Source organism: Alexandromys fortis, unplaced genomic scaffold (assembly GCF_014885135.2).
Source record: "Alexandromys fortis isolate MF-2015 unplaced genomic scaffold, M_Fortis_MF-2015_v1.1 scaffold_19, whole genome shotgun sequence".
NCBI classification, from domain to species: Eukaryota; Metazoa; Chordata; class Mammalia; order Rodentia; family Cricetidae; genus Alexandromys; species Alexandromys fortis.
Window position 1 is genome coordinate 1,592,834 of NW_026067890.1, and position 26,038 is coordinate 1,618,871.

General features: G+C 41.2%; 1 protein-coding gene across 1 annotated transcript in view; it reads right to left on the reverse strand.

Moving 5' to 3' along the window:
- Positions 1-942: 942 nt before the first annotated feature.
- The window catches only part of Slc30a7 (solute carrier family 30 member 7), a 62,897-nt gene continuing 37,801 nt past the window's right edge, over positions 943-26,038 (reverse strand). Inside the window, exons 9-11 of the mRNA XM_050145050.1 lie at positions 15,684-15,774; positions 13,132-13,281; positions 943-5,670 (exon numbers count right to left, since the gene is read on the reverse strand). Coding sequence (XP_050001007.1) covers positions 5,623-5,670; positions 13,132-13,281; positions 15,684-15,774 — 289 coding nt within the window. The 3' untranslated portion in view covers positions 943-5,622. The remainder of the gene's footprint in view (positions 5,671-13,131; positions 13,282-15,683; positions 15,775-26,038) is intronic.

The following is a 26,038-nucleotide window of genomic DNA, read 5'->3' on the forward strand; positions in this document are numbered from 1 at the left end:
CATGACTCGGGAAGACTTTTAAACAGAAATTTAATTAAAAACAATTTCCAACACAGATGCTTATGATCATTTTAAAATACATGGCAGTTAAACAAAATACGTGAATGTGCGCCTGTAGACAACGGGAAAGCGACATCGTGGCTCCATGGTGGGGCACTTGGGCAAGTCCTCATCGCTCACCGTGGCATTTTCACACCTTCCAGGTTGCTCATCTGTGACATTCCTACCCAGCCTTGTATGTAAACACTGTTAGAATGGTTTGATGCTACCATCTTTCCCAAAGGAATCAACCCCAAATCCAGAACTGGTCATGTTTAAAACCATCAAGGGCAGGAAGGGGGAGAGTGAGAACCTTCAGAATATATGGAGACGAGAGCTGGCAAATTCTCAGTCACATTGTTTCCAAATTAGGGGAGAAAATATACACCCCCCAAAAAAATCGAAGAGAAATAAGACTAAAATGTAAGTGTATTCTAGGGACATTTAAATTATTTAATACACATAGTGTTTTTATTAGAAACACCTCCAAGAGATACCGCTGAAAAAGTTTTGGATGACAAACTATTTGGGGGCAGTAGACAGTCCTTAAAAGATATGGCAATTCTCCACCAAACCATGGGAGGTGACACAGTCCTTAGCAAGGCTGTGCAGCCCAGATGGCCACAGCACAGTCTTGGTTCTGCCAAATCCCCCAACAACATGGAAAGTAGAAAACTGAGATTGAGCAACTCGCAGGCCTTCTGGGAGGAAATGGACAGAAAGAGTAGAAATCCAGGCTGGACAAAAATACCGGAACTCTGGGATTTTCCTGCAGCGAGTCTCCGCTTCCTCCTGCCCCTAGTTCGTGTCTGCTACGGTCCGCCAAGAGTCACTGGCAACTAAATATTTCACGAGCCTGTAAGCATAAACCCACTGAGTTGAAGTAGAAAGGATATACAAGACTTCTTTTTTTTTTTTTTTTATGCTTCCCAACATCACGGTCAAAATTACCAATTCGTATTCAAAGCTGTGGTAGAGGTACAGGCTTCTATTTATGAAACAGACTTTTTATGTTGAAAAGGCTTGTGTAAAATGCAGTGTGTAAGTCAGATACTACTTAATCCTCTGAAAATTGATCTCTGCTTTTGGCAGACAATTCCCCAGGGATGATCTTGAGGGTAGGCACTCTTCCTGACAACACAGAGGATGTCAGTGAACACCTCTGCCATGACTTCCAATGCAGCTCTCTCCTAATTGCTTTTTAAATGGACTTAAGGAGTTCTAGCGCCATTTCCCCCAGCATAGTTTTGGACCCGAGGCCAAGTTATGAAGTAAATATACAGAGCACAGGAAGAAACGGGCTGGAGGCAGTTTGTAAATGTTCCCATAGCAACGGCACCTCGGGTGTTCGCTCATCTTCCAGGAGTCTGCACAGATGAGCTACAACTTGGGTCTTATAAAAATAGTCATCAGGAGAGACTCGAGCTGCTGCTATACCCAGACTCTCCCCAGATAAGGACTCTTCCTCCTGCTATGAGAATCATGGACTAGATTTTAAGATGCCGTCAATCATAAAATCATGCAAAATTCTCTTTTAAAAAATGTGAGGATTAAATGTGAGAACACAAAAGCCACCAAGTACCTGGATACAGAAATATTTAGCAGAGATTATCTACCTTGTTTTCTGTGTTACCTGCAGTTAGGCTAAATATAAACCAAAGATTACCTCATCAAAAAAGCCCTGCCCAGTTGGCCTTTAAATCGAGTTACCCCTCTCTGCTATATTTCTGCAAACACTTTCCTTGATACACAGTTTTCACTGTTTGTCTTGACTCCGTCGTAGAGATCTGAATCATTAAGGCGGCCTCTGTAAAACCTATCTTGAGAGTCTTTCGTAGAATGTTTAATGAATGTTCTTCAGAGAATTAGAAAGTAATGTGTTTCAAAAATGGTGACTCTTTGTAGACAAACAAACAAACAAAAGACCTTAACTTGGCCAAGGTAGTATATTTATGAAGAGTGGCCTAATATTTGCAGTTCTGATTAAGATTTCACAACTTTACCTGACTGAAGTAAAAGATGTGTTCCATACATTTACTGCCCCCATTTTCACAATTCTGAGAATTTTTTCTTTTAAAGTAAAAACACTTTCCAGTGACTGAAAAAGAACATGGCAGGCAGGGATGAAATGACATGACCTCCGAATCAGCCTGCACCTTAAAGGAGCCAGTTTGCAGTATATAAGCAAAAGTAGGAAAGGAAGCCAGCATTGGACTGAGCCTTGGGAAATTAATAAAAATTCACTCACATCATTTTCCAAGTCAATAGCTAGTTTTGAAAGAATAAAACATAGTTATTATAATTTATTCTGCAACAAATGCTATGGAAATAATCTAAACTTCATAATTAAAAAATAAAAACTGAGACGACATTCCATTTATAAAGTGCCTTCGTGTACCAAAGTTAGAGGTCGGAGCTCTTTATTCACAAGCCATGCTTAGTCACATTTACAGAAAGGCAATGACGCACAGGAAGCTGCGCAGTACGGCGTAAAGAACTCCTGACTTGGCATTGGACAATTGCATTTGAGCACTGGCTTCGCCACCACTTATCCCTGTAATGTTAAGGAAATGACAGCTTTTCTGGACCTCAGGCTTCTCATCTGAAAATGAGAGGTAGAACCAGACTGTTCCCAGCACAGTCTCTGCTTAGGTGTCAAAGTCTATGGTAAGTAATACGCTACTCTTAAATCCCAGTGTTCTACACCAGGGTGGCTCCCACGTTACTGTCTGTAAAAACACGAGAGTTCTATCAGCTCCGTTGCGGGTTACTGATTTGGCTGCTCTAGAGAGGTACACAAAAGTCACAGTATTTTGGTTATCAGTACATTATGTGTAGGCTTTGAAGAACCTAGATAAAGGGAAATCACAATGACATTGTTGGCATGATCTTGTGCCTCCACTACCAGAGGGGTGCATGACAGTAGAGGAACACCAGCCTACACATAACTAGACACTGTCATTCAGAAAGATGTGCGGGAAAACTGTCAATATGAGGATGCTGAGCTTCGGTCAAGTTCTTCATCAAGTAATACAATGAATTTTTAAAATACACCTAGTTGGTGATGTTTGTCTGGTAAGGTAAACTTTCCCTGAACAAATGGGTTTGCTATTCAGAGAAAAAACTTTGGTTATTCATAGATTGGCAAATTTACACTCAGATTGGCTTTTTTTTTTTTTTTAAAGAATATTAGCCTAATGGTAGGAGTCTTCTGAATTGATTTTATTACCATAACAAGGTAGTATTTCTTAGTGGAACCACTGGTTAGAATTATGTCTGTATCAAGAACACTAAAAGACAAGCTTTCTTTCTGTGAAAAGTTGTTTCTGTTCACATATTTTTTTTGTACACATGGGTATGCCAACATTTAATTAAGCAAAAATGTAAATGCCAATCTGCTAAAAGTTAGGAGCTGGCAAGCTCTTTGAACAAAGTGCAAAATTTGTTTCACATCAAGCATATTCTATGCCTCATCAAAGGAAAAAAAAGCAACATTCATGGATGGGTGAACTGAGGGTCTAGTTAAACAGAATGACACAAACTTCACTTGGAATTAAGGACCCAGTGGAAAAGGCAGATCTGGCATCTTACGAACAGCAAAGTAGACTCTGAGCATGCAGTGTGACAGAGTCACTAGGATCAGATGTAAAGGCTCCCAGCTGATCTGTGCCTTTGTCTAGACCTGTCATGTCCAGTGGCATGCCCCAACCCACAAACTATCCCCGGGTCTGTCAGACTCACGTACTCAGAACGGAAATGGAAAAGCAGCCGAGGACCAGGGTGTTTCCACTGGTACAATCCCTCCTGGAAGACCATATCTGCTTCAACCAAACACAATCTACTGCAGGGAGTCTTAGCTTTACAACAAAGAGGGTTTGAGATCAGCACTCGATTTACACAAAGGGCACCACAGACATTGGGTGGTGTTCTGCTGCAGTTAAGATGGTATAGCACTCCTAACATAGAACAGCTCATAAAGTATAGATTAGAAGTAGGACCAAACATACTCAAAAACTCGGGCAAAATCACCAGTGAATCCTGCCACCTTACTGATAAAGCATCTGTCACTGATCTATACTCTTAATTTTTGCCTTTCAAGGTTTTTAAAATTTTGCTAACAATATCAACTTATTTAAAATGAAAGGGATATTTGTAGGGATAAATGAAGCACGGTGAGAAAATATTCACCCAAACAGCATCTCTTCAGAAAACACCAAGAACACTTGAGTGTTAAGTACCTGTCACCTCCAATTGCAGTTTATTTGTAACTTAAGACAGGACCTCTCTACAGAGCCCAGGCTGTCCTGGAGACCAGACTGCCCTGGAGCTCAGAGATCCGCCCGCCTCTCTGCCTCCGGAGTGCTGGGATTAAAGGCATGTGTCATGCCCATCACAGTTTTATTCTTCACACACCCAAGACCTAGAAAATCAACTATTTGTAAGACACCCATTTCAGAAAAAATTCTACATCCTCACATCTGCTCCACAGTGATAGCAGCTCACACTCAATCAAATGCTGTCCTAGAATTCCTGGAAGAAACTTGTATTTGTGCAAACAAAACCAAGAAAAGAAAATGGACGACTTGGCACCTGAAATGAATATAAAGATGTAAAATATCACTGTCACAGTTATTTCTGCCAACTCTGTGGTGCTTTTCCCATCATTAACAGAATCTATAGAAATGACAAGGAAAGCTACTGGAAGGTTTAGCATGGACAGGTGAAGGTTTTACAGACTCCGTAATGGAGCAGATTTTTCAGTCTAAATGAGGTTTTCTAATGTATTTGAACTTTTGAAAATAGTCTACAAAGTATCTTAATCTGATCATTGAATTTTTTATAAAGCAAAATAATGTCCTTTCTCAGAAGACAAATTTAATATACTTAAACCTATGCTGGAGATACACAAAAGACAATTATATATGTTACTAGCAAGTCTTATTTTGTACAAATTACAGAATATCCATTTAAAAAAACATACATATGACCTTTGATGGTACATTTACATTTCTATGCTGGCAAATATATTTTTGGATACAAAGGCACTTTGAAAACCCAATATGGTTTGGTTCATAAGTTTGCAAGGTACAAACAATTTTACAAACATATGATTACAGTGAAGAACGTCAACAGCTGTGACATCACATAGAAAACTGACTTCTTTTTGTAAAAACAACACTGGTTTTGTGGGAATAAAAGCAGTGGTTTCCAGCAGCTTTAGTGAAGACATTCAGAAGATTGGCAGCCCATAGTCTGAATTTCTCACTAGCTGGGTCTGATGATAGGATGGGCTGAAGGTGATCAGCAAGAACCCCCAGAAAAACATTTAAAAAAAAGACAACCCAACACCCTAGAACAAACCCAGAAACCTTGATAATCAGAATGGCTTGGCGGGAAGAGCACACAAGGCCACAGTCTGTGCAGATCCGGCTGTGATCCCCGAGCACACCTGGCTCTACCTGCACTGCTTGGGGCTTCCGAGCTGTAGTGATGACGTCTCTCCTTTCGAGCACTGGGTAGTACAATGCTTTGGACTGTACAGTACTGGAAAATTTTGGTCGTCAAACAATTTCTTTTCATGGATTACATCGCTGCAAAGTCAATCTGTACATAAAGCTGCCTCACTCCAGCCTGAAAAATAGAGAGAAAAATTAGAATACCCAACCCCTAAGACCTATAACAGATGAACATTCTAGAAAAGTGGCAGGAAAACAAACAACACCTCATTTGTCTTTGAAAATGGAATGATTTTTGTCTCCTGCTTCTAAGAAACACTCTGACTTATTTTTGTCTTCTCCTTCTAAGAAACAATCTATTTTCATTGTGAAGTTGTCAAACCACTACAGGAAAAAGTTCTATGCTATTAATCACATGCCTGTTCACGTGCTATTAGATGGAGTTATGCATTTGCCATCACCGTTAGAGGACACGACAGTGCTCAGTTAGTTAGCCACTATTAAAACCAGCTGACCACAAGCTAAATCTTCCCATGACGACATATGCATTTATTTAATAATAACAACCAGCAAATGGTTACTTACTTTACAGTCTAATTCCTTCAGTTTGGGATATAAACTTGCTATTCAAGAACACTGCACTCTAAATTGCCTCCTATTTCTTCTATATTGTCAACTTTATTTTCTCAGCTGGGACATTTCTTTAGCATCAAACACACTATAATTTCTTCTACCTTAAAGAAAAACCTTTTATTTAACCCTCTCAATCCCTGCCCTTGTGGATAATCGAAATTCCCAAACATGCCCACAGTCACAGTCTCTAATTCCTTTGCTTTTGCAGTCACTTCAGCCCTGATTTTACATCTCACCACTTTCATTTATTTATTTATTTATTTATTTATTTATTTATTTATTTATTTATTTCTAAAACTATCTGTCGGGCAACTTCCAAACTGCTCATACCATGCCATACTCAGTTCTGAGTCCTCATTATCAGGAAGAATACGTATTATCAGCCTCCCTGTGCCAATCATCTTTCCCTAGGACACTGCCAGAGAATATTCACTGGCCAATCACTTGCCAAACTGTCAGTCTCTGTCACTGTTTTTTCTATCACTGAGCAATAAGCATGGACACAGCCGAAGGCTTAGTCCTTGGAGTCCACACTTGTTCTCTACTGGTCTCCTCTTACAGCCAGACTGTAAGTCAGCTTTGTATGTGTTCACACCTCCTTGTTTATATGTGTAGACTGGAGCTTGCATCTATAACTTTCGCTGGAACTTGACATTTTATTGGGGTATTTAAGAGGCAGCACAGGACCAGTGTACTCTCTTTCTTCCCATCAAACCTAGTGACATACCCTCCATACTGCTCCTTCTAAAGACCTTTCCATTTCTCACATCCAATATACAACCCACTGGCAAAACTTGGTGGCTTCCCACCCAAAATATTATACTTGACCACTATCCATCACCTCCACCACTTTGAACCTACCCTAGCCACAATCAGCTCTTGTTTAGATTTTATCAATGCCCCTTGCCTGGCTTTCCCATTTCTGCTTATTCTCAGAATAGTAACTAGAATCACAAGCATCCCTCTATGTCTCCAACCATCCAACAGCCTATCTCCCTTAGTCCTTACAATGGCCACCACGCTGCTATGAACATGGCTCGTGACTTGCCCTTTGAGCTCACTGCTTACTCCTCCTCCTCGTCTGTTTACTCCCGTTAGCTATATAGCCCTCCTGTGAACTATGCTGGGTAAGACAGCCACACAACTGCTGCACAATATTCCTTTACACTGTGTGAAGACATGTCACTGTGGTTGGCTTACTAAAGAGCTGAATGGCCAATGGCTAGGCAGGAAGAGGTTAAAGTGGAAGTTCTGGGAACAGAGAGAATTTGGAGAGGAAGACAGTCAGGGTTGCAAGCCAGACTTAGAGAAAGCAGCATGATTTCTCTAAGAAAGACTTAGAGAAAGTACGAAAGGATGCCACACAACAGAACATAGATTAAAATAAATGAGTTAATTTAAGTTATAAAAGCTAATGGGACAAGCCTAAGCTAAGGCCAAGCTTTCATTATTAATAATTAGTCTCGGTGTCATTATTTGGGAGCTAGCGGTACAGAGAAAGACTTACTACACAAGATGTTCTCATCACACCCTACCCAGATGTCAGTGAGGTCTGACCTCACAACCCTTACAAAATGCATTCATTTTTTAATCCAACGAGTATTTATTCTTGCATAGTCTCTCACCCAAGAATACAAAAAGAAGAAAGAACATAACAAAACAGCCTTGTCTTCACAGAGTTTATATTCTATCAGGACCAAGAAGAAGAGGCAATGACAGAAGACACCACTCGTCAGCTGTTAAGCCAGAAAGGAAAAACAAGGCTTGCTGAAGAAGAGGCAGACACTTCAGACACCCCCAGTCTCCCTGCACTCTCACCCAAAACCTACCCCTTGGTCAGGTCAGCTTGAGACCACTACACTCTGGACACACCTGCACTGACATATAAGATCATAAAGATCACTTATTCAGTGTGTTTGTTATTTCTGTTCTCCCACTAGAATGTAATCTCTCCAAGAGAAACATATGTGTCTTCTTTTGCATTCCAGACTCCCAGAACCTTTGTAATATCTGATACAAAGCAAGAGGTCAATAAATATTACTGAAAGAACTAACATCCTATTAATTTCTTTCTTTTCATCAAAACCTACTTTTAAATAGAAGTAGGGAAAAAAGAAAGAAACAAGATGGGTCTTGCCAATACTTTACAAGGAGAGGTTCTCAGTAGCGGATAAAGAAGTATTAAAGTGACTTTAGAATGGTAATCATCAGCTCCTCAAAACACTCATTTCTATTATGGCTTGTCTTTTCTGGAATTCAGGTAGAAGGGTTGTGTGCAATACCAATGAATGCATGAGCTAGCTTCAGGACCTATTCTAGTTGAATAAGAAGCTACAGACTCCTAGGTTGTCACAAAATAGGCCATTTGCCTCCCCCGCAAGAGCCTTCCCATGACCAACTAAAACTCTTGGTGCTAACTGACAGAGAATGCACTTGTTCCACTTCTCTTTGGCTAACGGGCTGGTGGGAAGACTTGGTGTTTGGATGGTCTTTACCTACAAATACTGAAGCCCAGTCCGCCGCAGTGTGAAAGAGTGCTGATAAAATCAGCGCTACTCATTTGCAGGAGTCTTACATGCACATCTAATATTTAACAAGTAGTTAATAAACCCGCTACCCTAGAGTAGGCACTGTTGCCAGGATCATGTGTGAATGTATGAGAAAAAATTTCACTTGCTACAAAGGCTGTTATTATAAATTATTCTGATTTACTACAAGTATACGAGTTGATTAACTCAATCCAGATGGCTCTCGGATGACTGAGAAACTATTTTGCAAAATTCTTATATGTGTAATCTTAATAGAGAGTAAAAATGTTGTCCAAACATATTGTTTAATATCTTTTCTTTTTTAAACAAAATTGCTAATGAAAGTAAAATGGGCAAAACAGTTGGGCTCCTTTTTTATTGCCTGCCATTCCCATTACCCCAGTCTTAACACGGGGAAGACAGTAATAAGAAATGAGTAGCCCAAGGCGATGAAAAGGGAAGAGAAAAACAAAGGGGCTAGATAAATTATCTTTGCATAATCATGAGTTAATTACTCAAACTGATATCAGTCCCCTGAGGGGATCACAGCTTTCCACAAAAGCTCAGTCCAACTGCAAAGATAAAGAAGTCATTTGCAGCAGTTGCCTGTCCCAGTGGGATAGGCAGCTTGGGTCTCCAGTTCCCCGTGCTCACTTCAATTTCCTTCTACGTAAAGAGAAAGCCAAATTTCCAAGAGTCTTCGGGCAAGTGCCCTAGTGCCTGAGACAAAGAGATCTAGAGCTTAGCCACAGGAAGACATGGCAGGTATCTTCTGCACCTTCTCTAACAGGGAAGACAGCTAGTCAATTTAACCCTCTAAGTCCACTGCCCCTGTTTCCACCCCAAAAGCTGGCCTGCTACTACATACAGGCTTGGGATAGCTCCAAGGAAGAAGCTAAAGTCAGGAAAACCAACAGGAATATGACTGTAAAAATTGTGTTTTACTTGTATTCTCTATGGACCAAAATCATAAACACATTTTTTTTCTTGAGTTTTTCACTGAACATGTTAATCTTTATCCCTTCAAAATGCAAAAGGGGGACTAGAGAGATGGCCTATGGGTTAAGAGCATTGCCTACTCTCCCAGAGGACCCAGGTTCTTCTAGCTGTAACTCCAGTCTCAGAGGATCTGATGCCCTCTTCTGGCCTCTGCTGACACTAAGCACAGAGAAGATGCATAGACACACACATGCAGACAAAACAAGCACTAATACAAAATTTTTTAAAAAATGTAAAATGAAGTCATGCAAAACTATTTTACTTTTCCATGAGAGATACTACAGAATTAATGAATTGTAAATAAATATGACCAAATCGTAAGTCAAAAATAACGATATAACTGGTTATTATTACACACCTGTTAGGGGCAGGAAGACTACAACTCTGAAGCTACCCTAGCTATGGAGCAAGATCTGGGCCAGCCTGGGATACTTAATGACACAGTGAGAAGAACCAAGAACTAAGGATATAGTTCAGTGCTCACTTAACATCACAAAACACACAAAAAATAAAAAGAAAGAAAACAGATCTGGTTTCTTTTCCTGTAAACTGCCCTGTGGTAATGAATACATTAATTCCTATCACTGTAACTAAAACCTATCAGTCAGTGTTGGTGAACAAACATTTATACCTTAATGGTTTGATGAAAAACACATAAGATCCGAGCTGTCTATGCAGCTCCTGAATTTTAGGTACATGTGATAAAGAAAGATGAGAAGAATGGCTAAGAAAGAGTCTGTAGAGCAGGCAAACAAAGCCAATCCTCAATAAACATTAAAGCCCATCACAAAAAGGGGAAAAAAAACCCACTTAGACAAGGGAAGATGCCCCTTCTTCTGTGCATATCACACAAGCAGAGTACAAGCCTGAATGATGCTACTGGCCAGAGAAGCGGGGGATTATGAACACAGGAGACTGGAGGAGGCCGACGGTTTCTGTGACTTAGGGGCTCTGACTTGTGCTTGGAGAAGGCTTTTTCATTCCTTCCTGGATATAACTGTTCACTTCTATTTTGAGGTTAGAGAACAGAGCACAAAAGGCAGAAGCAGGAAGCTGGGGGACTCAGGAAGCTGGGGGCTCAGGATGCTGGGGGCTCAGGATTAAACCGGCATAAGCAGGGAGAGCAAGCTGGGAAACTGAGTAGGGGTTCTGCCAGGAGAGAACTTGTAGTAGGTTGGCTGTCTTCTGTGCTTTGAGGAATAGATGAGGGAAATGGACCTCAAGGATATTCTAGATCTTTCTTTGAACATACTTAAGACTTTTTTCTTAAAACATTTCTAGCAAAACAAAGTCTATTAAGGCTGCAATTATAATTGTGAAGTATACCATTAAGATTAACAAGTGATCTTTGCCAGTTTAAACAAAAGCCATAAGCCACTGAACTGCTTCTCATCCAGAGTTCCCCTTCTGTCAGTTTCTAAGTAAACACAAAGTCAAACTTTCTATCTCTCCAGATATCAACTGGTAATTAATTTCAAAAATTAGCGTAGATGGATATTGAGGAAGATTCTGCTGGACTGGATTACACTAACTACTATTCCTGAAGGAGTCTGAGCACCGGGACTTCCAGCACCTCCCTTCTCCACACCACACACATGCAAAGCAAGCCCATTCTTCAGCAGCTCAGAAAAAACTGGTATTAGAAAGGACAATGCCCAGATCACCACAGATATAGATCGGGTAACGAAGTAGAAACAATTCTCTGATTTCTGTTTCTTTACATTTAAAGTCACCTCAATATAAGTTTTCATTAAAAAAAATCTTTAAAGCCCATTCCTTACGTTTTTACTCAGGATCTGCTCTAAGAAAGGCACCAAATACACAGAGGAAACTCAGCAGGAAGTTCTTTCTCCTGCTTTAGAACCAAGACTAGACCCCTTCTACAAGAGAAAGCTGCAGGATGAGTTTAAGAAAGGGATTTTATTTACTTTTACTTCTACTTATTTTGTGTGTGGGTGCTTGTGGAGGCCAGGGGAGTTAACTCTCTCTTCGGATCATGTCAGATCAGGTCCTTTACCTGCTGAGGCACCTCACTGTTTTTGGTGATTTGTCCCCCTCAAAAAGGCAGAAACCTGGGTTCATTTTGATCAGTGAGAGATATGAGGAAGATGTAACTTAAGGTACAAAGTCATCTAAAGATCTGCCTATTGTGAAATGAAATCTGACATTTACTCATGCTTCAAGGACACACCTTCTGCATAAATACAAAGGAAATAAATCATTTAGACATGCTATTCTGGTATGTGAGAATTAAAAAAAATTAAATAGAAACTTTAAAACCACTCAGTGTAGGAATAAGATATTTTAGAGATGTGACCCCTACTACTCTGGGGTGGGGTGGGGAAGGGCTTTGAATCGCTTCACAGCAAGCCTCAAAGGGAATCCCTGGCAGCTACAAGGAATGAAATCAACTAGTCAGGACCTTAGCTGATAAAATGGCTTTAAATCTTCAAAGCCCAAATGTAGTTTCTGAAACAGAAGAGGCAGCTGAGGGAACATTCAAATGCAGCCATTTCCAAAGGCCAAGTTTAAGGCTTCGGAAATCTCCCTTTGCGGCTGCAGCTGCGGTTACAGCTTCAGCACCCAGCAGCCAGCTGCTGTGAGCATGGTTCGCACACTAGAAACTGCATTCCTTTTCACAGGGAAGACTGTGACTCGCTGACCAAGTCATGAGCGTGCAGGGTGTCCTAGAAGCCCACCGGAGCCCTGCTGCAAGGAGGAAGTGGCACTGGGAGAAGACACAGGGTAAAGGAGAGGGGCACCGTGGTCTGGAGGGAGCAGTAAGCACAGATTACTGCCATGCTGCTCTCCTTTTGTCCCGGAAACACGGAGCCAGTGCTCAGATCTACTGCATGGGCCTCAAGGCTTCATTATGAAAGCCATGTGATATACATTACAGAGATGAGACCCATTTATACACTGTGTCTGCTCAGAAAGCTGTTAAAATTCTAAACAAGTGGAACCAGCCCGCAGCATAGCAGTCTTAACTGCATCTAAGATTGGGATTATGTAAATCCTAATTAACATTAGCTGTGTCGTATTCATTCATAAGGAAGCTAAGCATGTGTGGCTCTCATCAGGAGGCAGAATCTCTAATTTATGGAATGCCTTGAACTTAACTAGACTGCATATTATATTCATGTCTGGAGATGCGAAGAAAGAGGAAGAGAGAATTATGTGCCCAGTGACACATACATCACAGGAAAGTAATTCTGCTTAGAAAAACGTCTAGACTCTAGTCAACAATACTAACTAAAGTGGAAGGTCCTGGGCCAGCACCCAGCACTGGAAAAAAGAAAGGAGAGAGACTGTTAAGGAAATAAAGACCTTCTGAATTTTGACTCAGAATGGAGAACACTGTTTACTCTTCTTTTACTTTAGAAGCTTCAATATTTGATATGTTAAATATAGGATTGTAAAGCTAGCAGATACAGAGAAATAGAGGACTCCCAAAAGAGGCTTGTAATAAGTCATACCTGAGTAAAAATATTATGTGTTTGGCTTAAGATCCACCTAGCGTCAGCATCAGGGGCGACTAGGAGCTTCAAGGTCCCAACGTAAACATCAGAACAGAGCGTCCAGAAGTGCTGTTCTTGTAAGCTGTAAACTCCTTGTAGCTGCTGCACCTGAAACATGGGACAGATGTCAGCATTAAGATCAAGACAGTGCCCTCCCACCTACATTCACCTAAGCAGCAAATCAGAAAAAGCAGATGCTCAGTCAAACCCTGTGGAGTACCAATGCTCTGGTGACTTTGAGACGGGTTGGGGAAAGAGAAGGGACGCACACTTATTAAATCTGCCGAGACCTCTGAGAGCACCTAGGTGGACGTTCTAACTTCAGCACAGTGATTGGAGATGTGTTTAAGTACAGTCGGGTTATGGAGTTAGAAAAAGAAGGCACAGTAAACCACGGTAGAAGGGGGAGGAAAGAAAGGACAGAAATCAACACACACTTAGAAATGAGAGAATTCACTACACAGAAAAGGTTCCTTGAAAAGGATAATAGGCCAGAGGGACATTTCTTTAATTAAAGTTAAGATTTTCAATATCCATGCAATATGGACATGCTTTTGCAAATACGGGAAATCCAGTTAAGAAGAAGCATAAAGGTGAAATGGCATTCCCCATTCTTCTGATCCTGCAGCTCCCCTAATTCCTCTTCTGGCTCGTCCACTTGTGCTCTGAGCCTGGAGGTGACAACAGAGCCCAGAGAACCTCTTCCGGGGTCACTGTATGCCTTCTCAATGCTTCAGACACTCTCCTGTCCTCATGTCCCCGCCCCGAGAACTTGACATGGCCTGCACACGCCAGACAGCACGCCATCCCTGAGCTTCTTCCTCATCCTCTCTTAAATCTTTTCAGTCCTAATCAGCACTCACGATGCCACATGTGCTACTTAGCTGTCATTCTCCCTAAATGTCCACTGAGTATTTCAATCTTAATGTCTTATAAACAGAATCTTACTTTGGAATTAAAGATAAACAGAAACTTACTTCTTGTTCTCAAACACTTCCCACCCTAGTCTTGGCCCCAACAGTAGCATTACCATAAACCCAGCAGTGAGACAACACCCTTTCCCCTTCATTAAGGCAACGCTCCTCCAAAAACACACTCGAAATGTGGATTTGCCTCCCTCTTGCTGCCAAGGACAGTAGTCTCAGCCAGCTCTTCCAAAAACATTGTCTACACAGGACAATCTTGTTAAAGCACGAAATTCATTACATTCCCACTGTGCCATAGCACTCCAGATCTTCCCACTGAGAGTGGAGTCTAAGCCTCTAGTGCGACCAAGACCTCCTAACATCTGGTCCTTGCCTTCTTTCCAACCTTGCAATCACTTTTCCCTTTATTTATCATGCTGCAGCCACAAAACCAGTTTTGCCAGTCTCCAAATACGCTAAATTAGTTCCAGCCATAGCTGCCTCATATTAGCGGTTTTGAGTGTGTGCGTGTGCGCATTCTGGAACAGTCTTGGTAAGGATCTGTATATGACCTGACACTTCTGGTCATCAGGGTTTCAGTTTCCCTGGTATGGCTTCCTTGCTGACTCTGATGCAGTCCTCCACATCTACCACATTCCCATTTCATTTCACACAGTGTACATCACTGTCATAGGAAGCCGCTTGTTTGTTTTCCCGGCCGCCCAGACTCCCAAAATAATCACACAGAAACTATATTATTTAAATCACCGCTTGGCCAATCACTTAAGTGTATTGCTAGCTAGCTCTTATATCTAGTATTAACCCATTTCCAGTATTTTATATTTTACCATCAAGTAAAATATAAAAATAGGCTAGTGGCCTACCATCAAGGTTCTGGCATGTCTGTCTCTGGCAGAGACTCCATGGCTTCTCCTTGACTCCGCCTCCTTTTTCCCAGCATTCAGTTTAGTTTTCCCTGCCTAGCTCTGCCCTGCCCTATCAACAGGCCAAGGCAGTTTCTTTATTCACCAATAGTATTCACAACATACAGAGGGAATCCCACATCACACCCCTGACATTTTCTTACCATCAACATCCCTTATCATTTGTGTACCCATCACACTGTGAGCTGCATGAGAGCACAGTATCTTTCTCTGTTCACCATCTGTCTCTAGACTCTTAGAGAGGATCTGATACATAGTACACACCACAAAAACAAAACATAACAAACAAAAAACAAAGAGAATGTGGGAGAGTTGGTTTCAGCAGTTAAGAGCACTTGTTGCTCTTCAGAGAACCAGAGCTCAGGTCTCACAGAAATAGGACAATCAGTAAGAAAATTATATACTTATAATATATACTTATTTTGTCAGTTATTGGTAGTCTGTAATTTTTAATAACTCAATTTGTAGCAAAGGCCAGTATGCACATTTTCTTTAGTAAAGCTCAACATTTTATAATGAGTTTACTTGGGTTTATATGAAGGACATTCATGGTCACCATGCAGTCTTGAAAGAATAATTAAACTATATGTACATGCTACCCATATTTATGCAAGATGAACAGTTTGAAAAGAACATGCAATCCAATGGTTTGCAAACTTACCCTCTGATAGCACTGGGGAAGTGTATTTTCCAGTGAGCGAGGAGTCCTTTGCATTAATATTCCAACAGACTCTCTTAAAAGAGGAATAACACTAAAGAGAAAAGAAAACTTATTAAGTCACATTTTAACAACTCCTGTTTGCAAGATAGTAATAACATACTTCCTTAAAGAATAGAATGTGATTTATTAAAATTTCAGGAAAAAAACCCTACTGGTCTTTGTTCTAAATTTCTCATAGAATCAGAACGCTATTAGAGTAAAGGAGATAGAGAGAATACATCCATTAATGTATCTGTTGATTGATCTACTATTTCTAACTCTGGTTATTTACATAGCTCTAAAAATGTGTGTGTGTGTGTGTGTGTGTGTGTGTGTACACTCATGTACCTATGCCTATGGGTGCCTGAGAAGTCCAGAAACAGGCTTCAGATCCCCTGGGGCTGTCAGTTGTGAGGCACCCAATGTAGGATCTGGGAACTAAACTCTGGTACTGTGTAAGAGCTGCAAGAGCTCATAACCACCAAGCTGTCACCCCAGCCCTGTCCACCATGTTTTCATTATTCAAAATACACAGTAGCCTGGTTATTTCCACAGATGGATGAAGACTCCTCTAGGAATAGAGTGCAAAGTCACTATGGACACAGTGATCTTTATCCAATATTCAAACTACCTCTTGAGCTCATTTGGAAGACCGTGTGTACACAAAGCAATTAACAGCACAAAGGTAAGGGTTGCTAGCGCACTATTCCTCTAATCTAGCTAGACACCAAATTCACCTTGGAGCCCATTCTGCATTTAGTTTTGACATGTTGAACCAGAATGACTAAGGGAGGTCCAGACATCTACAGGTAGGTCTGCAGAGTTCTGCAGGTGATTCCAATAAGTCAGAGGGTGACATGTGCTCTACTGATGGTTACAGACTGAGGGGAGAGGTCAGAAAAAAAATCTCACTGCCCTTAACAACTGACTCCACCGCTCACATTCAACCTTATGTAGTCTCTAAATGTCAAATACAGAGTTCTCTTGGAAGCAGCTGCAGGAGGTGGAGAGCACGGGAATTCATGCCTGTGATCTCACAGCATCTCACAGAAAGGTGGAAGTGGAACCGTGCCTTAAGGACCAAGAGGAACAGGGGCAGTGTCTGACTCGGCATCAAATTCAGAACTGTGCTAAGGGATTGTGGTCTTTCTGAGAGATGAGAAGGAAGAGGAACTACTAATGAGACCAAAGGAACAGGGGCAGTGTCTGGCTCACCATCGTGTTCCCAGGGAGGCCTAGTAAGGTGCTGGTCACCAAGTATGCCCGTGATAAGTGCTGGCTGAATGATTGAAAGATACACAGATACCAGGCATTTTAGAATCTAGATTAAAGAAAAGAAAAGGACACGGAAAAAGAATTAGAAGTGTGTTCTCAAACGTTTAAGTATAGAGTGATTCTTGAGTAAAGAAGAATAGCAATGGGAACAAAGACAGGAGATTAAACAGGTAGAAATAACTGGGATCTTTCAATATAGTGACGCACACAGTGACAGCCAGGTTGAGGACAAGCTGAGTTTACTAAAGTATGAAGGCAAGACAGCAGAGAGGGTGGCATTTTCAACCTGGACACGAGTTTCAGTCACATTTAATAAAACATACTTATTTAGTAAGATAGCTACAAGAATGACACATTAAATATCACCCGTGACTCCTTCTTACCCCTTACTGCCTTTGTGCTCTATAAATTAATAAGATGTCCTGACACTACACCCAGGATAGTTTTAACAAGTTCATCCCACTCCATAGCCACAGTGATTTTCAGATCTTTCACCTGGATTATTACATGAGCCTCCTAAGTATTCCCTAGCATCTAATCTTACTGCCGTAAGTCCACTTGGTAGGCAGCTTCATAGATGGCTCCCAAGACCCCTGAGACTCAGGTTCCCATGAGATCTTCCCTCTAAAATGCGTTTAGGTTAAAGGGAGGCCTAACAACTTGCTACTGATGGACAGAGTATGACAAGCGATGAAATGCTGCGCCCTGATCAGCTTCGACACTCGGACCTAGTTTCCGTTTTCACTCTCACTTGCTACCTCACAGCAGGCATATTGTGCGCTCTTTTACCGTGAGGCCCACGGGCAAGAGAATGGACACCCCTGGAGAGGAATTAGAGTCCAGTCCACTAGCCCCAAACAATTGCTTGAGGGAGGCTGGAAGTGGCTTCTCCCTTAGCTGACCCTGCAAAGACTGCAGGCCAGGCCGACAACTTGATTGCTGCCTTGTGAGAACTCCCAGTTAGCCATGCCCACAGCCTCCTGGGCTACAGAGACTAGAAGATAATAATGCATGATAGCTACCAGGCTTCTGTGGGATCTGTTATGCATTTAGTGATAACAGCTATTTTCTATAGTGCTATGAGGCTAATCCATAAAAAAAAACAAGCACTGGATCCTATGGTCCTTACTTTAATAAATGCTGGGTCAAAAGTTCCTTACTTCCTAAGGGATAAAATGTAAGCTCTTTAACATGGTACTATCTGGGGAGAGGAGAGGGAGGTCTCTGATCCCTCTCTCTTTACCTTCTCTCAATCCCCGCTTCACATTTAAGCTCTTCAAACACGATGTACTTTACCTTGTGCCATCCCTTTCTGTCATGCTTTGGCTAATGACATGTCTGCCTAGAACGTTCTTAAATTGGCCTTTTGTTCAGCTCCTATAATGTCTTTAGAGCTCAAGTCTGACTTCCTTTAGGGTATGTTTCCTGATCATGCACTGGCCTCTGAAAGATGAGATGTCTGCTCTTTGCTCCTGTAAAACGTGAATGATGTGGGGCATGGTGGCACATGCCTGTAATCCCAGCATTCATGAGCTGGGGCCAGACTGGCAGTGCTGTGGGATAATGTTCTTGTACATTATAAAGATTTGTCACTCATATTGGTTTAATAAAATACTGATTGGTCAGTAGTCAGGCAGGAAATATAAGCAGGACAACAGACTAGGGGAATTCTGGGAAGAGAAAAGGCACAGAGTCTTCAGCCAGATGCAGAGAAAGAAAGATGAGACTACATTGCTGAGAAAAGGTACCAAACCACATAGCTAACCATAGACAAGAATTATGGGTTAATTTTAAATTGTAAGAGATGGTAATAAGCCTGAGCTAATAGGCCAAACAGTTTATAATTAATATAAGCCACTATGTGTTTCTTTGGAACTAAATGGCTGCAAGACCAGGTCAGACAGAAACTTCTGTCTACATGGGATACCTAGAAAAAGAGGGAAAAAATAGCAGTGGTGCCATGGGATTATTATATTGCAAAATCATCAAGTTGCTTTCTTCTCTATATACTGAAAAACAGTTGATGATTAGGACTTAACATTTGTGTCCCCAGCATGTCAGTGTTTGGTATATGCATATGTGTGTGTGAGAGAGAGAGTATGTATGTATGTATGTATGTATGTATGGAACAGAATTTACAGCTAAATCCATGGGACAAAATTAATTCAAGGCATAGACTTTCGGTCAGGGAAAATGACTGAACCTTTTTAAAATACATGAGATCACTAACAAAAATGCACCAGCACAGACAGTAAAAGCTCAGTAACTGCCACACATGGCAACAGGGAAAGGCACCTGCAGTAGATTACATGTCACAATGAAGGAAAAACATAAAACAGAAGGCCATCATATAAAACAACACAATACTGCTGCAGGCCTTCCATCATACATTTTCAGGAGTAAGGGATAGGCCAGAGAAGGTTAGAAAAGAAAAGTAACTAGAGGAAGAAACAAGGCATTGGATAGTTAAGAATATTGGTTATTAATTAATTCACCTAAACTGGAGAGCAGCACCTATTTCTATCTATCACACATACTATTAAAATATACTAAGACTCCATGAGCAAAATAAAGGGGTGGGGGCAAAGAAACGAGAGTGCCTAATGTATGATTAATCTATACTTTCTTTTGTTCTCTCCATCTTCATTTCTCAAGAGAAAGAAAGGGTAAATCAGAAAAGGCTTTACATACTTAAAGGGTCCACCATTACCTTTACTGATCGGGCTCTTCTAAGAACACTGGAATGCCTACTGCGTCACGGCGAGCACCCCGCGCACCTCACAGAAACACCACATAGCTTTCCTAACAATGGTTTGTAATGGTGTCAGCGTGTCAGCTGTAGGAGCTGTGTTGAGACACCAAATAGCTGGGGGAAACAGTGCTTGCTTGCAGGAGGAGATGCAATTCGGAACCAAGGTCATTTTCAAAGTCCATAAAATGTAAAGGAAGCTTGTGGCAACTCCAGTTTTGCCTTTTAAATTGTGTTTAGCTCAGGAGTTTCTCTCCATATTTTTCTGATTAACTATCATAATGGGGAATCATAAAAATGGATTTCAGCATGGATCTATCTAGCCATAATGAGAGGATATGGAGGAAAAGGCAAGCTTAGCAAATTCCTGGCTGAGGTAAGACCGAGAGTTGCTTCCAAACCCTGTAGGGAAAGGAAGAGCAAGCATCTGGAAACAGTCAGAGGCTCGCTTCTGGTTGACTAAATCAATTCTAGTTTTCACAATGAATGCTATTTTCCTTTCATAAATGACAAGGGATGACTCATTAAGCAGGATTCACCAGTAAAACAAAGTAATGGCTTCATTCTTCAAAAGCGGAACATAAATCTATAATCATACTACAAACATAAAATGAATCCCAAAGCCTTCTAACAGGTTAAATGAGCAACATTTACTCTGCTGCAAGTAACTTTGCAATGAAAATAAATCCAAGTTTTATTGCAGACACAGCTTTCAGAGAAAGATCATCATATTTCAATAGTAAATTAAGTAGTCTAGCAGTAACTATAAATAAAGTAAACAATGTATTGGGGATGGTGAGCTGGCCCAGCAATTAAGAGTACTTGCTACTCATGCAGAATGAGTAGAACTGAGCTTAGTTGTTTTAGTGAGCAGCACCTAATCAGCCACTCACAGGTGCCTATAGTTTCAGCTCGAGGGGACTGTGATGCCCTCCTATGGCCTCCAAGGGCACTCACATGGACATGTACACACACACAGACACTTAGATACGTACAAATAAAAAATTTAGGAGGTCTGGAAAGATGGTTCACAGGTTAAGAGCACTTTGTACTCCTGCAAAAGACCTGTACCAGTTCACAGCACCCACATAGCTGCTGACAACCCTCTACTGATAATTCTAGGTAATCAATGTCCTCTTCTGATTCCTTGCGCACCAGGCATGCATGTAGAACACAGAAATACACACAAGCAGGCAAACACTCACACACATTTAGAAAAAAACCAAATCTTTAAATCTTCTAAAAGGTATATATATTATGAAAACTTGTGAAGAAAAATCATACTTAATTAAAAACTTCAGAGTTTAAGCAATTAAATCTGAGAATGCCTGCATGTGTGGTGCTCACAGAGGACAGAAGAGGGCACTGGATTTCTGGAACTGGAGTTACAGAGGTGATGGGGCCTCTGAGAACCTAATGAGCCATCTCTCTAGCCCACTCCAAACCCTTTCATGGACAAAAGAAGACAAAGACATCCGATCTCCAACAGTACTGCAAGGTATAAGTAGATGGGTAGTTGTATTTAAACAACCAACCCACGGTCATGGAAGATTACTATTAATCTTGAATCTCATAAACCTAGTAACCAGATTCCTCAAAGTGATCCTATCTGGGGATGTGGTTCACATATAACTATACTAAACCTCAGGACCCCGGGTCTAAATCTATGCACTCAGTACGCTGCTTGTCTTACTCAGTTGAGGACAAGAGATGCTATGGAACCCCCACAGGCATGAAGAGGTTGACCTTTTCCTTAAGCATCTGGGATGTAGTACTAACACTTCATGTGTCTGCTTTTTGGAACAAAAATATCAACATATGACATCAGATTAGTAGAGAATAATATTTTTGTTTATATATAGCACTTAATAGTTTTTAAAGTGATTTCATAAAAACTTTTCAATTTCACCCTCACGATAGTCCAAAGTAACCTTAAGAAAATGTTGGGATCACAGAAGCTCAGATAAGGGCAGGACCATGGGGATCACTGATACCCAACTCTCTCTTTTTATAGATGGGAAAAACAACTCAGAGAGGCTGAAACAGCTTGTGGTTTGTTAGAGCTGGGTAAGAAGCTGTTAGTGACACAGAGCCAAGGCTCAAGCTTCTGAAGTGCTTGCAGCTTCTCGCCACAGAGAGGTCTCCTAGGGTTAAGTCCAGTCACACTCATTTATTCCCAAGGCCTGGCATCATGGTTTGAACACAGTGTGCTCTTAGCATCCATCTAATTATGTATTAAATAGATAACAGTTTGCATGTGGGCTGGGGAAACGCTACAGCCCCCAATTCTGTGACTCTCAAAAAAGAACCTCTAGTAAAGAGAAGGCAATGCAGCACTTTATTGTGTGCTTGAACACAGGTGAGAAAGAATTCTGTTTAGGACTACTCAGGACTTTCAGATGTTGATGTATAATTTATTAACATTGTGTGTTTGAGTCAGGAACTCAAATAGCCAAGGCTGGCCTGAAACTCCCGAGAATGACCTAACAGGATTCCCCCAGTCTCTACCTCCTAAATTTTGGGATCACAGGCATAACTATGTCCTTCTTCAATTTGTTATCTCTTTTTTAAAAAGTTGTTTTTAAGATTTATTTACTGTTTATTAAACATGTGCATGTGCATTCACACTTGTGCACTTGAAGAGGGCATTGGATCCCCTAGAACTGTAGTTATGGAGGGTTGTAAGCTACCATGTGGGTGCTAAAATTAAACCAGGGTCCACTGCAATAGCAACAAGTGCCCTTAACCACTGATCCATCTCTCCAGACTCTAACTTGTTACCTTAATAATATCTTTCCTTCATTTTCATGAATGAGAAAATAATAATCATGCCACCAAACCATCAATATAATAAAAAGGAAATCTAAAAATGCTAAAAAAATAATAAATAACACAATCAACAATGGGAACAAAAAACTCCCTCCCTAAGATACACATAGTTTTACAAGAAGCTGTTGGAAAAAATTCCATCTGTGTATATTAAACATCAGGATACAAATGTATCAGAAAGATAGTGAGACCTGGAGGAACCAGCTACCTGTCAGCAGGTAGTGGCTTCTCTCCTGGTTTCCCCTCCATTTGACAATGAGCTCAGTGGAGCCAGTAAACATGAAAAGGAGCTCAGCACAGTAGTGAGGGAGCACAGACATGGAGGGGCTGCGCTCAAGCTCTGCAACAGCCTTATTTGTAGGTAGGCATTAACAATATCCGGTGGGTGTTGCAGGCTGAGGACGGAAAAATGATAGCCCATTTGAGAGGCACAGAACAAATTACAAGGTAGGAATAATCACTTGTACTTTAAAGGTAGAAGAGTCGAGACACGGAGAAACTAAGTGGTTCGCTCAAGGTTGCATATCCAAATGTACAGATCTCAGGCAGGCTCCGCTTCTGGTGCTTAGAAGCAGCTCTTCGGAGGCACCTCTCTCTACAGAACAGACATGACTTTCAAGTGGGTATAAGGCCTGGACGACTAAAAGAAATGAAGCCGCTTGGGGCACTTCTCACACCTGAGCACTGGTCAGAAGCAAATCCCCGACCCTGTGACACCTGCTGCCCATTTGCTAGAAGTAAAGCTCACGTATGAAGTAAAAAGCAAAGGAATCTATCTTTAATCTTTACCTAAAAATAAAAAGCCACCCTGAGCGCGTGTGATAGAGAATCTCAGAGCGGGTTTCTAATTGCTATGCTGCCCTGGATGCTGGTCACTCTGAAATGCTGAGTGGCAGAGGCGGAGAAGAAACCATGTTTTCAAAGGACTAATTAAGCAAAAGAACAAAGCAGCCTTCATGCAGCCGATAATTTTAAACTACGCATAGATTAATAGCAAACGTTAAAACTGCAGAACTAAAGGGCACCCTTTTCTTCTTCCAGCAAGTAACGAAGGACACGCCAATACGCGGTCTACCTTTTAAATTCTGCTCATTTTTCAGTGGCTAAAACTGTTGATCAGTCTTAAGTCAAAAGGACATCAAGCGGCCACCAAGATACTCAGGAGGTCACGGCATTTACTAGTAAGCCAAGCGACATGAGTCTGCATTGTGAAGCCCACAGGAAAATGGCAGGACAGAACTGTTTCCACCATGCTGTCCTCGGACGTCATTCACACAGAGTCACGCTCACCTCACACGCATTACACTGATGTACACTTACAGAAAAAGGATATTGAAATGTATTTAAAGTCTCGTTTCCAATGTTTGCCCTGTCTTCCTTTGGTTTGGGTTTCTCCCCCTCCATTATTTTTTTCACAAAATATGTAGATTACACTTGTTATTTTCCTTATCATAGAAATGGCTGCAGTGCTCCTATAGAACATATGCCATACATCTCACCCATGGCAACTGTCAGTGCTTTTCAGGGAGTTTCTTGTTCTCAGAATACTGTATCGTGGAAATCATACCACATAACTAGACTCCCTTACTGATGAATATCTGTGCTACTTCCAATATTTTGATATTATAAACATAGCCAAAAGAAAAATTTTATGAAAATCTTTTTATATTTTTGTCAGTTTCCCTCTGCGATGACGACACAAATGCCAGTACCGTGACATTTCTCTTTACAGGGACAACTTCCATCCTATCAGCAGCGCCTTAGAAGACCCATGCTGCCCATATTCTTACTACGAGATTGGGAATTTGGCCTAACCAGAAAAACATGCTGTCTCACTGTAGTATGACTCTGTCTTTGCTTTGTTCTTTTGTGAGTGGGAATGAGCTACTTTTATAAGTCATTTGTTTCTGGACTCATTGATCTGCTCCCTAAGTTTATCTGCTTTTTCAGGCAAGTCACTTTTAGTTATAAAGTCCCCATTTTATTCTTTTGCAGCTTTCTTAGCTTTTTGTGTGTGTTTTCTCTTACCAACTTTAAAATCACCTTTTACCAACTCTTCCCCAGAGGGGAAGGAAGGAATGAAGGGAGGGAGGGGGAAAAGGGAGGAATGAAGGGAGGGAGGGGGAGGGAGAGAGGGAGGAAAGAAGGAAGGAAGGAAGGAAGGAAGGAAGGAAGGAAGGAAGGAAGGAAGGAAGGCAGGCAGGCAGGCAGGCAGGCAGGCAGGCAGGCAGGCAGGCAGGCAGAAAAACAGAAACACCTGTCAGAATTTTTATTATAAGTTGTTGTGGAATATTTGTTTACACTGGGTGAAGATGTGTCACTGCAATTGGTTTAATAAAAAGCTGAATGGCCAACAGCTAGGCAGGAAAGAATAGGCAGGAACTCTGGGGGAGGGGAGAATTTTGGGAAGAAGAGAGGAGACACAGGTGAGATTCTGAAGAAGTCAGACATAGGTACAGAGCAGAGGTAACTGAGCCACATGGCAGAGCATAGATTAATAGAAACAGGTTCATTTGAGTTATAAGAGGTAGTTGGGGACAAGCTCAAGCTAAAGGCTAAACTTTCATAATTAATAAGAAGTCTCTGTGTTGTTATCTACAGGCTGGCAGTCCAGATGAAAAAGTACTACTACAAGAAATTTCAAATTTGTAAATAAGCACAAGAACAGCGTTCTCTCTACGCCATTTAATAGGATAAATAATCTGCCCAGACCCTGTAGCACTGAATTATCTTTGCATTCTACTCAGAATGAACACAAATGGCACATGATTTCCTCAATACTTTTTTTTTAAACAGCACTGAATGTTCTGAATTGTAACAGATTTGTAACTGATAAATATTAGATCATTTCTAACGCTGGCAGACTGAATGCTACTTCACAAACTACAACAAATCTGAGGCCTCCAGGGATGGATTTGCCATCATTTCTGGGGACTTTGACAAACACTGAAGAATGACACCATCATGTTGATTCATTACAAGGACACAGAGTCACACTACTGCTGTAACAAGAAAATATCTTGAAACAATGCAAGCCCTGCAGAGAGAAACACAGTGGAACAGAGACACCGTGACAGAGACCCCAAGGAAATGGTTGGCGCCCTGTGCTCCATCCTGCTCTTCTTCCTGTTCAGCAGCATCTCCTTCTCCAGCCCACACTGAGGAACACCAGCTCTTCTCTAAGTTCGGGGTTGGACATCCAGAAAACAGAAGAGAAAGAACTGGCAGTCACATACCTTAAAGTGACCCTCAGTGACTCACTCAAATTTGGGGTCCTTCACTCAGGTTGTGTGTGAAAACTGTGACTTGCTTCCATGCAACAGAATACGACTAAGGCAAAGTGACTTTGCAGATGCATGTAAGGTTCAAATACGCTGATGATTTTTAGTTCATTAAGGGAGAAATCCTGGGTGTTGTGGAATATTAGTTGAAGATGTGTTACATTCATTTATGCTGTGGAATA